This window comes from Plectropomus leopardus, chromosome 5 (assembly GCF_008729295.1).
Source record: "Plectropomus leopardus isolate mb chromosome 5, YSFRI_Pleo_2.0, whole genome shotgun sequence".
In the NCBI taxonomy this organism is placed as follows: Eukaryota; Metazoa; Chordata; class Actinopteri; order Perciformes; family Serranidae; genus Plectropomus; species Plectropomus leopardus.
The window spans coordinates 8079503-8094972 of record NC_056467.1 but is presented as its reverse complement, the minus strand read 5'-3'; the positions used below and the strand labels follow the sequence as shown (position 1 = coordinate 8094972).

General features: G+C 39.0%; 1 protein-coding gene across 1 annotated transcript in view; it reads left to right on the top strand.

The window, feature by feature from the left end:
• The first annotated feature begins 5117 nt into the window (after positions 1 to 5117).
• ssh2a (slingshot protein phosphatase 2a) overlaps positions 5118 to 15470 on the top strand; it is a 34698-nt gene continuing 24345 nt past the window's right edge. The window contains exons 1-2 of the mRNA XM_042486334.1: positions 5118 to 5276; positions 8617 to 8660. Of these exons, the coding sequence (XP_042342268.1) occupies positions 5214 to 5276; positions 8617 to 8660 (107 nt within the window). The 5' untranslated portion in view covers positions 5118 to 5213. The remainder of the gene's footprint in view (positions 5277 to 8616; positions 8661 to 15470) is intronic.

Below are 15470 nucleotides of genomic sequence, written 5' to 3'. Positions count from 1 at the left end.
TTACGTATTTTTGATTAGTGTCTGCTGTGGCTCAAGATAACTGATGAACACTATCCACATTTGCTTCTCTCACTTGGAACATAGGAAAAGATTTGCTAACATGAGGGAGATAAACTGATGCAGGAACCTTCAGTTAACCCATGAACAGCTGGACTGTCATCAGTTTTCTTGTGCTGCATTTAAATGCCTTTCATGAGCATCTTAACCTCTGAAACCTAGAAAATTGGTTTGATTTCTTTCAAAACACAGGAAAAACGTAATGAGCAACTTTACGAGAAATACCCTGCAAATTGCACAAAAAAAGTAAAAGGTGACATGGAAACAATAAAAAAAGAGAAAAATAAATGTACAGAAACTATATTTAGAATTATCTTAATGATATATTAAAATATGTTACAGAAAGAAAGGAAAGAAAAGGGAAAATAATAATAATTTTAATTAGAAAGAGAATATTTTTTGTCACTTTCTTGAAGTTATTTTCTTGTGTTTTTGTTGTATGTTTGTTTTTTTTACTTTGCTTTTTTAATTTTTTTTTCCCTATTTTCCAGTAATTTTCTTGCAATGTCGTTTCTTGCTAATTTTTGGCTCACTGCCTCTTAGATTTCAAAGGGTTAAAAGTTCATGTGAAAGCCACAGAAACTGAAGGGCGTGGTGATTGCCATTTTCTAAAGAGCAATGATACAAAAAAAATGATTAACTTGCTTGATTAACTTTTTTTTGCATGTTTAAGACAATTAAAGGACAGCTTCTCCAAGGGCTGGGCATTGAGACCAGATTTTGGATATCATGATATTTTAAGTGTTGTCTTTTCTGAACTTACCTGACTGTTTTATTATTCACCTTTAGCCCCATAGCCACATTACTAATGATCATTTATCACAAAATCTTATGGTGTAAATATTTTGTAAAAGCACCAGTAGTCAACCTCACTTCGTGTTTTTGGTGAAAAATATTGTGATAGTTGATTTCATCTAGTCCTTACTGCAGCCTAAAGCTCTGGTCACCATGTAAGTAAAAGCTGTGATTAAATCGGGTATATAAACATATAACTTTAAAGTTGTGCTGCCAATTAAAACCAAGTACATCTTATTCTATCTAGAGAGTTTGCCCAAGCTTACGGGACACTAAAGTTACTCCATATATTTCTTCCTGAACACCTTACATCAGCTATGATTTCTGAAACACTGCCTACTTGTCATGTAAAAAAATATAAAAATATGTTGCCACAGAACTTGTTGACACAGAAAAAATAGAGAATAATTTAATAAGACTAATTAAATCACATTTTAACATCTAATCTACTGTAATGACCAGTGTTTGATTCTTCCATCTACTATTAAGAGCTTTGTAAACCAAGATCCCAGCCTCCAGTGTCAGTTGATTTTAATGGTGTCATATCCCCCCCTGTTGGTTTGATCGTGTTATTAGAATCAGAGGATGTGTTTGATGAAAGCTGACCACTGGGGGGACTGACGCTCCATAAAGAGGAGGAGAGTGAGGAGCTCAGGGTGTGGACTGAAGATGCAAGGGGAACCCTGCAGACATCTGTTGTCTGTGGCAAAAAACGCACAAGACTGGATGAAAAAAATGATTAAATGGATGTATTAATGAAAAATGGGACATGTCAGTGAATCAATTGTTGTAGATTTGTCACAAAAAAGAAAATCATCTGAAAATAATCCGAAAGGGAAAAGAAGTAGTTAACAAAAAAAGAAAAGAAAAATAAATATATAACATGGAAACATTTTTTTTTTAAAAAAACACCTGAAATATAGTTTTAAAATGCACTTCTTTCCCAGGTAACATAATTTTAAATTTAAAATCAAAGTAATTAAAGGTATAATTTTCTGCACATTTTTCATTGGACAGTTTTTTAAAAATATTTTTCTAGCCCCCTGCCTTTTTTCTAACTAATGTTGAGGTCATTCTTATGTCACTTTTTACGATTTTCTGGAAATTTGTGGGACGTTTCATGCCACCCTTTTTACCCATGTTTTTTTTTTAATCAAAGAAATCATACCAATTTGCTTAGGTGTAAAAGGGTTAAACAGCTTGTGAAATGCATCTGAATGAAGCGCAAGACAGCCGATGTCACTCCAGGTTTCAAAGAGTTAAATACTAGAGTTTCATTGTGAATTTACACAACAATTAATCACATTAAATGTAATGGGCAAGTGGCAAAATGGGGTCAAAATGGCATCTGTCTATTGTTTTGCTCTTTTACTTTTCAAACACACGCACTCTTTAACACACAACAATTTCATCAACCTCTTTCACACACACACACACACACACACACACATACACTAGTGTCTGATGCAATCTCTTGGGGATAGTAGAGCTTTAATTACAAGGAGGATTGTCTTTAGTCCTACTGTCTCTGTCTTGACACTAAGTCCCTGAAGTAGAATCATCCTCTTCTCTAATCCTAATCTTGTTTGCTCCTACACACTCACTTTCTCAGTCTCTCCCCGCCTCTTGTGGTTACCTGTCTGCACAGGAACTATTTTGTCTCTTTTAATCTTTTTTCCCCTCTTCACAACTCTCTCTTCATCTGCTCTTTTGTCAACCACCTTGTTCTAATCGGTGTGGTTTGGCTATTGTGTTATCAGCCAAGACGGTAGACATGAGCTCTACCTACAGTTGAAATGTTATGCACACAAATACACAGTTTCTTTATAATATATCTGAAAAGTAGATTTATATGCATGGGTGCTTGTTCACACACATGCATACAGAGTACAAGACCTAATGGGCCACACCCAAACTGCGCAGATGGATATATAGTGGGGGAAGATGTGGGAAAGACAAGTCATCTATCATCCTGTCACTCCTTTATTTGCAATCATTTTTATCATATGATTTTTCACTTTATTTGATCCGTCTCCGCTCATTCTTTCTACCACCCACTGTAAAAGATTTTGTTGTTTTACTGTTAATGTAAACATTTTTTAAAAGTCACCTTATCTGTAAAAACCTTAGAGCCAGATGTGGTAAAGCATATATATATATATATATATATATATATATATATATATATATATATATAATATATATATATATATATATATATATATATATATATATATGTATATGCCAAAACATTTTGTTATTTAATTGTTTAGTGTGAACATTAATAGGAAGGTTCAAGTTGTGAGGGACGTTGAAAGGTAACACTCAAATGTTTTAAAATTCATTGTAAAATCCATTTGTAGGGAAAATATTTATGTGTAAATCATAACATACAAATTTGTAAAATGTAAAATCTACCTGAGCAAAAACAGTATTGTAACAGCCATGGTGTAATTTGAACAAAATTGTACTAATTTCTTTTGTATTACAGTTTTCTCTTTAAACTTTTAACATACTCTTATTTTTTTTTTAAAAATTAAGAGTTTTTTGGTGCTTTACAAAATATGACTTTAAATTGAACAATGTTTCATTTTGTTTTCTATTTACAATTTTATGATTTACAGCACTTCACTGTTGATTTTGAGGGCATTTTTTTCACAGTGTTTTCATCTCCATACTCCTCAAATCCAATGAAATTACTGTTTAACAATCTGAGCACCTTTCCATCAGTTTCAGTTTTATTTTACCTTATTTTGTCTCTCTTTTTATTTTGCTTCCCTTGTTCTTAACACAAGCTTATTGACTGATCAATAAAAAGGAAAGAAGGAGAAGAAGATGGAGGAGGGGAACTGAGACGGACAGAGGGAGGAGGAGGAGGAAGCAGTGACCCAGATAATGCAATTGAGTGAATCAAAATAAGCCTCATAGACCTTCCACCCATCCACACCTTTCCCTCTGTCCCCAACACTCACAACAATATTTGCTCTTTCAATAAAATGCTGTGACCATGAAAAGTCAGGGGAAAGGTCTTGTGATGTGAAGCTTCCTTGTGATGTGGATTGCGTTAAAGGTGCTGTGTATCTCCTACCATCTATCACCTGTTTTTCTCCTCATGAACCTCCCCTGACTTTCACCATCACCCTACACACACACACACACACACACACACACACACACACACTTCCCCCTGCCCCCACCCCCCACATCTCATCTCCCAGGAGAGGGTGGGTAACTGAAAAACATGGAGGTACAGAGACATAAGGTCAGCTGGTCTTCTCCTGTGTGCCAGATCCTGTGTAGGAACAGAACACACTAATGCATTATTCATGATGCTATATGTCACCTATCTAATACAAAACACACGCGCGCACACACACACACACACACACACACACACACACACACACACAAGCTACAGTTGCAATTTAGTAGACTAGACCGTTTTGATCTGTATCATTTTCAGTTCAATCGATCGATTGGTGGTGACCTTTGCATGAATGGGAGTGTAGTATTAATCAGTAAACCCGCCTGACAGCTGGTAGCTATTGCGCATGCGCTTATAACCGGCAAGGCAGCCTTTACACGCTTGTTAAGCTAACTGGAAAACTTTGGAAAACCATGAGATCTGTCTGTCAAAGTAAAAGACCGCTGCAAAACGACAATGGGAAAATTGTCCCTTTAAATGAATAAATAAATAAATAAGTTATGCTACAAAAAATGCAGTCTTTTCTCAATAATTTTTCAGATCGTTTTCTTTTTGCTTTTATTTGTTTAATTTTATTGATTATTTTCAGCTAATTTTCCTGTAACTGTTTACAAATTTTTTACTGATTTTTGGGCCAGGTCTTATCGAGTTGCACGTGGCCTTCTCCCCAATGTTTGCAAAATAAATCACATGAATTTGCTCACAGTTTAAAGGGTTAAGTAATTGTCCTTGCTGCCCATGGTTTATTTTTATTTTATTTTACTTTTTTTTTTATCATGTTGCGCCCGCCAAAATGTTGTCATTTGGTTTTAGGCTGTTTCATTCCTCTATTTCATTTGACTGGAGATATATGCGTTTATGGTTCTGGTTTGAAATGTTTCAAATGCAATCTGCGGTTCCTAACTGGATTATATACCGAATTTAAAAAAGTTCACTTCAGCGCTTCCCGAATGCAAACTTTTATTTTGAAAAAAGTCAAGGCCGGATGTGCTTACTGATTCTGTTTAACTTTACGCCAGCGGGGCAACTTACTCAGCAACGAGCGGGGAAACAGCATCGGGAGCTCGGTGTACTGTAGTTCCTGCTCCAAAATAATGCCTGGTATTCCGGTGTTTCACTCTCCGAGGTGACCGAGGTCTGAGCAGCAGCAGCCGGGATGGCGCTGGTCACCGTCCAGCGGTCACCGACACCGAGCACTACCTCCAGCCCCTCTGTGTCTGTAAGTATCCGTGAACCGGTGTGACATTTTGGCTCAGTTTCGTTGTTCGTTAGTATGTCACGGGGAGACTACCGTTAGCCCAGTTTTTACTGCTCGGGTAAATGTACCAGGGTGGCTAACTTAGCTGTTAGCATCACACTGTAACCCAAAGTAACCTCTCACAGTCCCGCAGAGGAATGCACGTTTCTTTTCCAAGTTATTTAGCTCTGCGCAAAGTTAACTAAACTGTCTCGGTTTCATACAAAAGGTGTTAAGTTTTTTGCAAACTAACTTAGTAAGATGATGTTAGCAGTTAGAGCTCTTTTGCTAACTCACGTCCTGCCCGAAAGCCCAAAATAATTCAGAGGAACCGTCAGACAAACTAAAACTTCTTTGACTTGCTGCTTGAATTTGCGGTTATTATTGATTTGCACATGGCCTTAGATTAGTATCACGATATTTCGGGGTATTTTGGCTATTACGATATTTGTGAAGATATGACAAAACACCGAACAGTATATCACCATTCATTTAAAAAACGACTGCACCAAAATGAACTTTAAAGTTGTATATGTCAACATAAAAGTAAAAATTTCGCTGCAAATATGCCGTAAAAAGTAATCACAAATGGGCTTTAATTTCTTTAGTTTGTAAACAACAACACCAACCTAGATTCTTCATAACATGTAATCTGTACAACAAAATAAAGGCAACCACAAATTGTTCGTGTCCCAAATACCTGAAGATGTATGTAAATGTACCTTTTAGAAGTAGCAGTTTTGCTTTTAGTCACGCTTTTTTTTTTTTTTTTTTTTGCTTTTAGCCATGTTTGTTGTTGCCATACATAACTGTATGATGTCGTTATTGCCATAATCTCAATATGATTTTTTTTTTATCATAGTAAAATGATATTATTGTCAATGCTGTAATATGGCACACCCCTAGTTAAACTATGACTGTACACCTGGAGTATGCTGTTCTCTGCCTGTGTCCAAATATCCACACACCACATCTACAAATTATGAACCATTATCGCTGGTTAGTAGAGTGACAGTGAATGGAGAGGGGCTGCCTGTAAAGCAGGTTAGTGTGACAGGCCTTTGAGACTCTGTTGGACGCAGTGGGGCAGTTCTCTTATCCCCCATGACACTTTGAGGTTTTCCATGTCTAGCTTCAGACTCTTGACACAGACCCAGGCCGGGTGATGGTGTGGCTGCCATAGATAAGACGTTGTCCTTTGCGCAGGAATATGATACATTGGTCACAGTGATATTTGTAGGGGCTGATGTGCGTTCGTCCATCAGACTGCCTTCTTAAAAGACATATCTTGTGGCTGAAGATCCTTAACACAACATGACAGGAGTTAAGCCACATGCAGCTTAATTTAACATTAGTGTTTTACAGAGACTGACTGTATACCAGGTATCAGGGCCAGTTTGATGGAGAATCATGTGGGACAGCTATGCAAAATTATGGAGAATGGATTAAGAAAATCCCCAGCAGAGAGATGGTCAAAAGACGTCAAAAATCATTTAACGGCTGGAGGACGATTTTAGAACTGGGGGGGGGGTTCAAAAAAAGCCTCAAGAAAAACACCATATTTATATAACCTGAAAACATTATTAAAATGGCTGCAGATGATGATATTACTGTTCAGAGCTTGTCATAAATGTTAGATTATGGAGTTTGAGACATTTGGACACATGTCCATTAGAATCTTGACCAGTCTGTGCCAGATCAAAAGAAATAGCGCGAGTGAATTATGATATAAGCTGCATTTATAATTCTGAGACCCAGTGAGGGTTTGTAGCTTTGAGGGAGTGTCGGATCCCAGGCCGAGGTTACCAGCTGCTTGTCATGAGACCCATTCCTGATGGGAAGCGGGCATGTGAGCGCTCTTGTGAGATGCTGAGTGGGGAAAGGGGGCTGGGATAGGGACAGCAGAGCCAATGTATGGAGGAAAGAGCTGGGAGTGAGCTGTAGAGAGAAAGATGAACAGTCATGAGAGACACAGCTGGAATGCCATTGCTACTTCAGCATGTCTGTGATGGGTGTTTTCCTGTATGCTGCCTCCTAAACCTTTATCAGGGCTTGGGCAAATGAAACACAGGTTTCATATTATTGACCCATCAATTAATACAGATAGAATTTGACTTCAGCACAGTGGGGAATAGCCACCCTACAGTGGTGGTGTAATCTGCCTAGCAGCACACCAAATCCCCTGTTCTCATTGGCTATAAGACCACTCCCTACACATCTGTGCAGTCGTGTGGTAACCATGGAGATTAGCCTGTACATTATATCACAGCCATGGCTTGGCTTACTATGGTATGTTGTTTTAATCACATATTATACAGCCCTTACATTTATCAGTAATGTTTGTGTGAGTGGTGTAATGGTATACCAGTATCACATTTTGCCTTTGAAATCTGCTGAGCTATGCATTTTGTCGAGTGTGTGTGTGTGTGTGCAGGGTGTGTTTGAGTGCATGCATGGGCTCCTGTTTCTCCTGTGTCACCATATTTTGCCTTGAAGGCAGGCTGTTAGGCTGCTGATGCAGAGAGCATCATTCTGCCAGCTGCCTCTCCAGGCCTAATCACATCTGTGGAAGCAGACACAGGAATAGATGAAAACTCCATCCTTCCTCCTCAAGCTTCTGCACCTCCTGACCTCTCCACCTAATCTTCTTCATCCATCATTGTGCATCATCATCATTCATCAGCACTAGTATTAGCAAAAGAAAGAAAGAAAGAAAAAATGTAATTATTGTTTAGTGTTCCATGTCTATGTGTATCCTTGTGTGTCCATCCATACTGTATGTATCAGTGGGTTTGTGTGTGTGTGCATGTTTTGGCCTGTGTAGTAGCCAGGATTGACAGATTGATGCCAAAGACAAAGTTCCCTGAGTTTTGTGAGGGATTACGGAAACAGGCTGGGATTAAAATTGTGTATGTGTGTGTGTGCCAAACTGTGCTGGTTGCAGTGGTGGGGGAGGATGATTGCAATTTGGAAAAAGAGAGACAGAGAGGGGAGGGCATGGACACTCAGTCTGTTTCAGTCTTATCCCTGGTCCCTGCTCTGAGCCTCAGTTAAAATACCACACTGGTCCTGCCTCGTAACTGAAGTCACAGATGAAAGGCTTCATGCAGCCTCCCTCGCCGCCAGCCAATTTAAGACTCTTTTAACACAAGGTTAATTGAGTCTGACTCAGCGTGTGATGCAAATAACCTCCAAAGTCTCTCTGGTCAACATGATGCAGTGTGTCCTTTCTGAAATGCTAGTTGCTGGTACAGGACTGATGTGAAGTGACATGGGTGTTGAATATTCATTTCCATTTTTTTCCTTCTAATTCTCTCTCTAGGAATCGGGCAGTGGTGAGGATGACCGTCGCTCCCAGCCCAGGAGGTGAGACCACTTCCTGTTTTGTCATACTCCTGGAATAACTCAGTTCTTTCTCACACTGTCATTCAGTAGTCACTAGAAACTGTAAACTGAGATTAAAGCCACTAGGGGGAGGCGGTGCATCAGATTTACAGTGTTTCTTCAATTACTGAATCACATTTGCTGTTACAGTTCTGCAGCTCAATACTTCATTTGATCTGCAAAAGGCCAGCCTATGTGTCAAAATAAAACCAGTTTATCATCAATGCCACCAAAATGAAAATTCCCTTTATCTTTACTGAAACCATGACTGTAACAAATAAATGAAATTATGTTTCCCAGTAGTGAATAGTATCTATCAAAATGTCTGTCAGACAAACACAGTTGCTAAAAAAAGTATTTATTCACCAGTTTCACATTGTTGTTTTGTACTTTTCTTCATAGTACTTTGTTCAATAAGCACAGTCAATGTCACAGAGGAAATACAATATGCAAAAGCTATTGAAGCTTTTAAAAAAAGATAAATTCTCATTCAACTAACTGATGTAATTCAGGAACTAATCTCTTCATTTTTGTGTATGAAAACACTGCACATTTCACACGAGAGTACTGAATGCTATTTGAGAATTGAGCCTGTTGGCACCAATCGCTGTGGTAACAATAGTTTTTAAGGTATACTTTGTAGGCTTGTTGGTTAATGATTGCAAACATGCACACCAGGGAAACTGAAGGTAAAAGCCAACCACAGATTCACTCTCATTTGGTGTGTCGCCTAGCTATATTTGCATTTTTTCGGTGCTGTTTCTCTTGTATGCCTGTTGCTGAGGTTCTGGCACCTGGTCGCTAGCTTTTTATAAGGTCCCGACCTCACCTACTTGCTGTGGATACACACCCATAAACATCCTGAACAAAGAAAATAAGAAGATATTAAGAAAATATAGGTCAAGGGCAGCATGTCTGCAGAAAACTACACCACCATACACTTTAAGTGGGTCATAAATGATGATTGAAACTGAGAGGGATTACTTCTGTGTGAGTCTATGTATTGTTTTTGTAGGAGAATCCTGCATGGTATATATTTAAGTTGTTTTTTAAAGTAGTTTTTCATGTGGAAAACAAATGTCTTTGTGAGTACTTCTGTCAATATTTGGTCAGTCCACTGATGTCATAGGATGAGGCTGATTTGCATAATTGTACCAGGTGGTTGTGGTGGAGTAGATGATTTGCTTTTGATGTGCGTATCTGTATCTTTATAGAACACAAGGGCGTCAGCACTGGTAATGTCCTTTTGTTTTGATGACTCATGTGCCTTCGTCATTGTGCTGTATCCTGGCCTTAGAGAATTTAAATGAAATTAATAGACTTAATGTGGGACAAGCTGAACACATGGGCTTTATGTTTGTGTGTGTGTTTGACTTAGTTTTTGCCTGTAGCCAGCTACTGTGAAACATAGAAACTTTTTTTTACTGTGCTGAAGCTCACATAGTCTATTATCACGTTTTAAGTGTTATCCTTTCATCCTAGTCTGCCCATTGAGACAGTATTACACAATCATGATACAGGGAGCAGATTATCAAAGTCTATACAGCTTTGCCATCTTTAATAGACACTGTAAGGGACTCTTGTGGACTAATCTAAGCTTTGAAGTGCAGTCTAAACAGTCTAGCTTTGTCATTTGATTTATTTTGTGTCTAGCTTTTAATATATGTTATCGGTAGTAACTCATATTTTTAGGTTATGACTTGTTATTACCGTTGGCACTGTTTAATACAGCAGGTAATGAGACACTGCAGTAAGACTTAGCGGACATATTCCTGCAGTGTTAAGCTGAGCTAAGACAGACTGGACTGTTTATATCTTGCTGTGTGAGACCAGGGCAGACTGAAGGACTGGTCTGAGTGAAACGTTGTCTTCCTGTCAGGAGACTGTAGCCATCAGATATGTGGTTAAATTGGGTCAATAATTTTGACCTGACTGAGATCTAAGTAGGATTGAAACAGTGTTTTCTTTAAACTTGTGTGGCATGAAGAAAGAAAGCAGGAGTGACTTTTGTCTTCAATGCATGGCGTCATTAAACAGTTGTTGTCAGTTTATTTATCTGACAATGGTGTATGGTACACAGCAAATTTCTGAAAAGACAAATATCTTTCAGACATATTTCAGCCTGACTCTGAAATCTGCCAGTCGGTACCAGTGCTGTTTCAGTTTTGAACATTGTTATTACAAAGCAGGAGGAGTTCTAGGTTGTCAGAAGGGGATTTAACTTCTTCATTGCGTCATTTTCTTATTCTTCACCCTTGGGCTTTGGCTGTTGGCCAGGATCACTCTCAGGTTTCATTCATGCATGTCTTGGACCCTGTCACACCTCATGAGCCCACTGAGACCCTGCCTGGCAAAATCAAATGCATCTGAAAAAAGCTGGTCAGGCTCCCGCTGGTCTAGAGTTGTTAGGAGGGTCAAAGTCTTTAGTCCTGAGCTCATTCACACAACAGGAGAATGTGTCCTAACTATCAGGATAAAGAAACTGTCATTCTGCAATATGCATCGGCTAACAGAGCACCCACCCCCGTGCGTGCGCTGCGGAGAGGCTCCACGCCCCACCCCGCTCGCCTCGCCAGAGGGCTACCTGGTTGATCCTGCCAGTAGCATATGCTTGTCTCAAAGATTAAGCCATGCAAGTCTAAGAACACACGGCCGGTACAGTGAAACTGCGAATGGCTCATTAAATCAGTTGGTCACAGAATACTTTTGTGGTGTCATAGGTTTGTGTGGAATAATTTTTTTCACTTTCAGCAGGGTATATTTTATATGAGGATAAAGACAAAACAAAATGGAAAAACTGTGAGATGTGTGAGCTGAAAGTTTCTTTTATTCACTGAATTAAGACTAGTTTAACTGCATTTTTAACTCATCGCAAAACACTTCATTCAGAGTGGACAGAACTGCCAAAGTTATTCTTTACACTGTTCCAACAATCACCAACTCTGGTTTGTTGAAATAAGCCCTTAATTCACTAAGCTTCTGTGAAAATCTGCTATTATTTCCTCCTGTCATCCCTACGGATGGGGATCGAAACCTAGTTCTATTGAGGACCCGGTTCCGCTTTTTTCAAAACCCGAAAATCAATAACATTTGAGCTTATTGATACTGCTAACGAGTCCCGTGGGTCCTATAACGTAACGTCACATCTGGAGTTGAGACACGTCATTCAAATCAGACTACATCAAATTAAACCTAAATGCAGTACCTTCGAACTGTCTTTGGGGGAAAAAAACCATACTCATTCAGCTCAGTCTACTGCTGCTGTGACATAGTCTTCATCATCGTCCACTCACAGCAGCAGTGGTAAGCACACCCAAACTTTGTAACAAGTACCGTCAGATGAAAATAGTAAACCAGTGTTGAAATTCAAGTTAAAATCGGCTAGTAAATTAAATAACCGAAGTTCCATAAGGTTTCATTGTGATGTGTTCAGTGTGAGCGCAGTAAAATGACTGTTAGGCAAAGGCAGATAAAACGTCATCATGATGTGTTGAAATGTGACATCAAGAAAAGGAAAATTTAGTTTTGTTGAAAAACTTGAATGATACAGTTTCGGTGAGAAATTTGTTTTCCCAGCAATATAAAATGGACAGTAGAGATGGAATTACAACCTGTTTAACATCCTATCATGAGCTCTAATCAACTTATAATACATAATTAAAACAACTGATGCCAAGATTTGTCAAAGTTACCACTTAAATTAAAATACAATAATTTATTTCCCAATCACTAAAAACATGTCTGAAAGCTCTTTACTAGTCCTGTGACGTTATCCCCACCATGCGCAGTCGGCGTCTTTCTCAACTCAGCCACCTGCTGCACCAGTAAAGACTGACTTCTGGTGGCACGTACTGCAATTATACGTATCAGTTAAATAGAAAGAGGAATGTCTGTATATTTTTAAGTACAGTAGAAAATCATACCTTTAGGATTTCTAAAAAGACTGTTTCACTTGAATTGCATTACTATACAACAGCTCAGGTCCATGTATACTTCCTTCAGCTGATGCCGTTCACATACGCTGCAAAAAATTTCTTCAGGAAATATCAAGAATGTTTATGTTATCGTTTGAAATGGTCTATACCCTGTGTACTGTAAGACCACCCAAGCCTAGTGTCTTACTATTTCTTACATATGGAAGCTAAGCTCACTATTTTTGGACATTCGGGTGCAGCAGAGACATGTAAGGGTGGGTGGTGGAAATGTGCTTATGCTGTCTACACTAATGGATATGTAACAAAACAGAAAAGGATTTTACTTTATCCTTTATTGTTTCATGTGAATTTTTGCAACGCGAAAGCTGATCACTTATTCCTCTGCCAGTGGTCTAGTTTTCTAACAAATTTCATTAAAATGCCATCAAAATACCAAAATATGGACAAAGTGGTCTGAAGCCCCATACACACCATAAGATGATAATTTAACTTCATGATTGCAGCAACTGGCCCAAGATAAGCTAAAGGCCTCATGTGGCGTATCTATAGTGACGAAACCTGGAACAGGGTGGAGGTTAGCCCAAAGCAGAACATAATCGAAAATATTTTATGCTATGTCACACATGTATGAAAATTGAAACTGGGTGATATCACCCCTTCAAGCCTTAAACACACCCCGATAGTGCCAAGAAGAACATGTGGTCCCAATTATCTGTTAGGTAATACAACAAAGCAGCAGCAGCTGGTGAAGTCATACCCATGGATGCACACACGCGCACACACACACACACACACACACACACACACACACACACACACACACACACACACACACACACCGCTTATCCCCCATACGGTCAGCATCATTATAGTCTTGTTTTACCATTTACCTTGCTCACATTTGCTCAGCATTAACACAGATCGACACACACACTCAAACAGTCATGCAGGGTGCAGCCAAGGGCCTTGCTGAGTGACCCCTAATGCATATTACATAAGAGCTGAGGTCCAATTAAGTCCCCACCCTACATATGGATCCAAGTAGCAGTGTGGGCCAATATATTGTGCAGGAGCCACTAAGACCGAGGGAAGCTTTGGCTTTAGCATTGCAGTAATATTTTCCACTCTGTCGTGATTTCTTGCTCTTCTCCAGAGTCTTTGTGTCTTTTCTCTTTCAGTTATTCACTTGACTACTCAGCACTACTCACGCCCCATATCTCTCCCTCTTATTCTGTCTTTCTCTCAGCCAAAATCTTTCATAGAGACAGACACAAACAGCTGTCTGTACCCCCTGCACCACACCAATGAAGTATAACGTTACTGCAGTGCAATAATGAATCTCTGCCACACACTGTTGCCTCGGGACTGACGCTGACTGTCAAGGACAGACTCTGAGAAACTTTTCTTTTTTTAAATTCACAGTTAAAAAAAATGCATTTAAAGTTTTTGTACTGTTCTAAATCAATCTTTAAATGGATTGAAAATGGTTGGAGAATTTTGTTCGGCTGTGGCTGCTGAGCAAAAGAGTTGCTTCCTAATCCATCTTGTGACTATCTGCAAGGATGTCATGTGCAATGGCATGGCTGTCAAAGGTTGCAGCATCACAAGATTAAAGCGCAGTTAAACATCAGTATTGTTAAAGCACACCTGTAATGACCCACTTCAAATGTCAGGGACAGTTCTTGCTTTCAGTTCTCTTTTCTGGTTTGCAGAGTGACTTCATGAAGCAACACCACTGCTAACTTAGTTTGAGGTGTGTCAGTTTATTGTATCTACAGTGGTCAAAACCAAGCTGTGGATGAGAAGAAGCCTGTGAGGAGAAAAAGGGGCGTTGGCTGTTCTCTTTGTCTCCCAGCTGTAGAGCATTTCCTTTTATTGAATGCAGTACAAGTCATGGAATAATATCAAGTTTTATATTGCTTTTGAATTTTCAATTTATTTTAATGTCCAGCAGAATCTATTTGGGTGGCAGGAGGAATGACGTTGTGAAAAAACATATGAGCCACTACTTCACAACAGCAGACTACCAAAGTTTACATAAAACTTCACAGATCAGAATCATATGTTGTGCAAGTCTGATCCTGCACGGATATTGACTTGTTCATCAGCTCTGACCCAGATGCAGACAAGCAGAGCAGGTTCACCAGGCCAAGAATTTAATAAGAACAAGAAGGGCAAGGTGCTGTACTGAAAAACCAAGCCAAAGAACACTATCTGTGTTCACTCACTGTTTGAACACCATCTCCTCATGTAGAGACGTGCCTCTTAGAGTTCATAGGTTGTTCCTCTGTCATTTACACAACAGTGGATATCACACCTGCCTCCTGTCTTCCTACAGTAGTTAAACATAGACATAACATGCTCCCTGTCCTGGATTAGGGCCTATATGGCCATATATATATCAGTTTTCCAGCACAATGTATGCAGGGCACAATGTTATACATGCAGTGTTTCATACACAAAATGTAGGTTATGTGGCACAAAAGCTACTGTGTTCACAAACTGTGATAGTTATTTTTCCAACAGATTTCATGAAGATTCCTAAAATGTTGTATTTTGTGTGACAAATTAGTCAAAGTAAATCCTTTCATTTTTTCATATACCAAATGAAATTTGGTAATGTTGGCATATTGCACCAATTAGACTAAGTAGTATTTCCATAGTATGGCTATAGGATTATACCACAAATGTATGATGGACGACTTGACAGCTACACAAGAGTGAAGCCAAAAAACCTTGATCTCCTCCTGGTGGCTGGCTGCAGTCATAAAGCCCGCCCCCTCTGTGTTAGAAGACGGGACATGGGGGCCAAACTAAAAACTTAAAGTCACATCAAATACATTTTCCCATTTTTTAA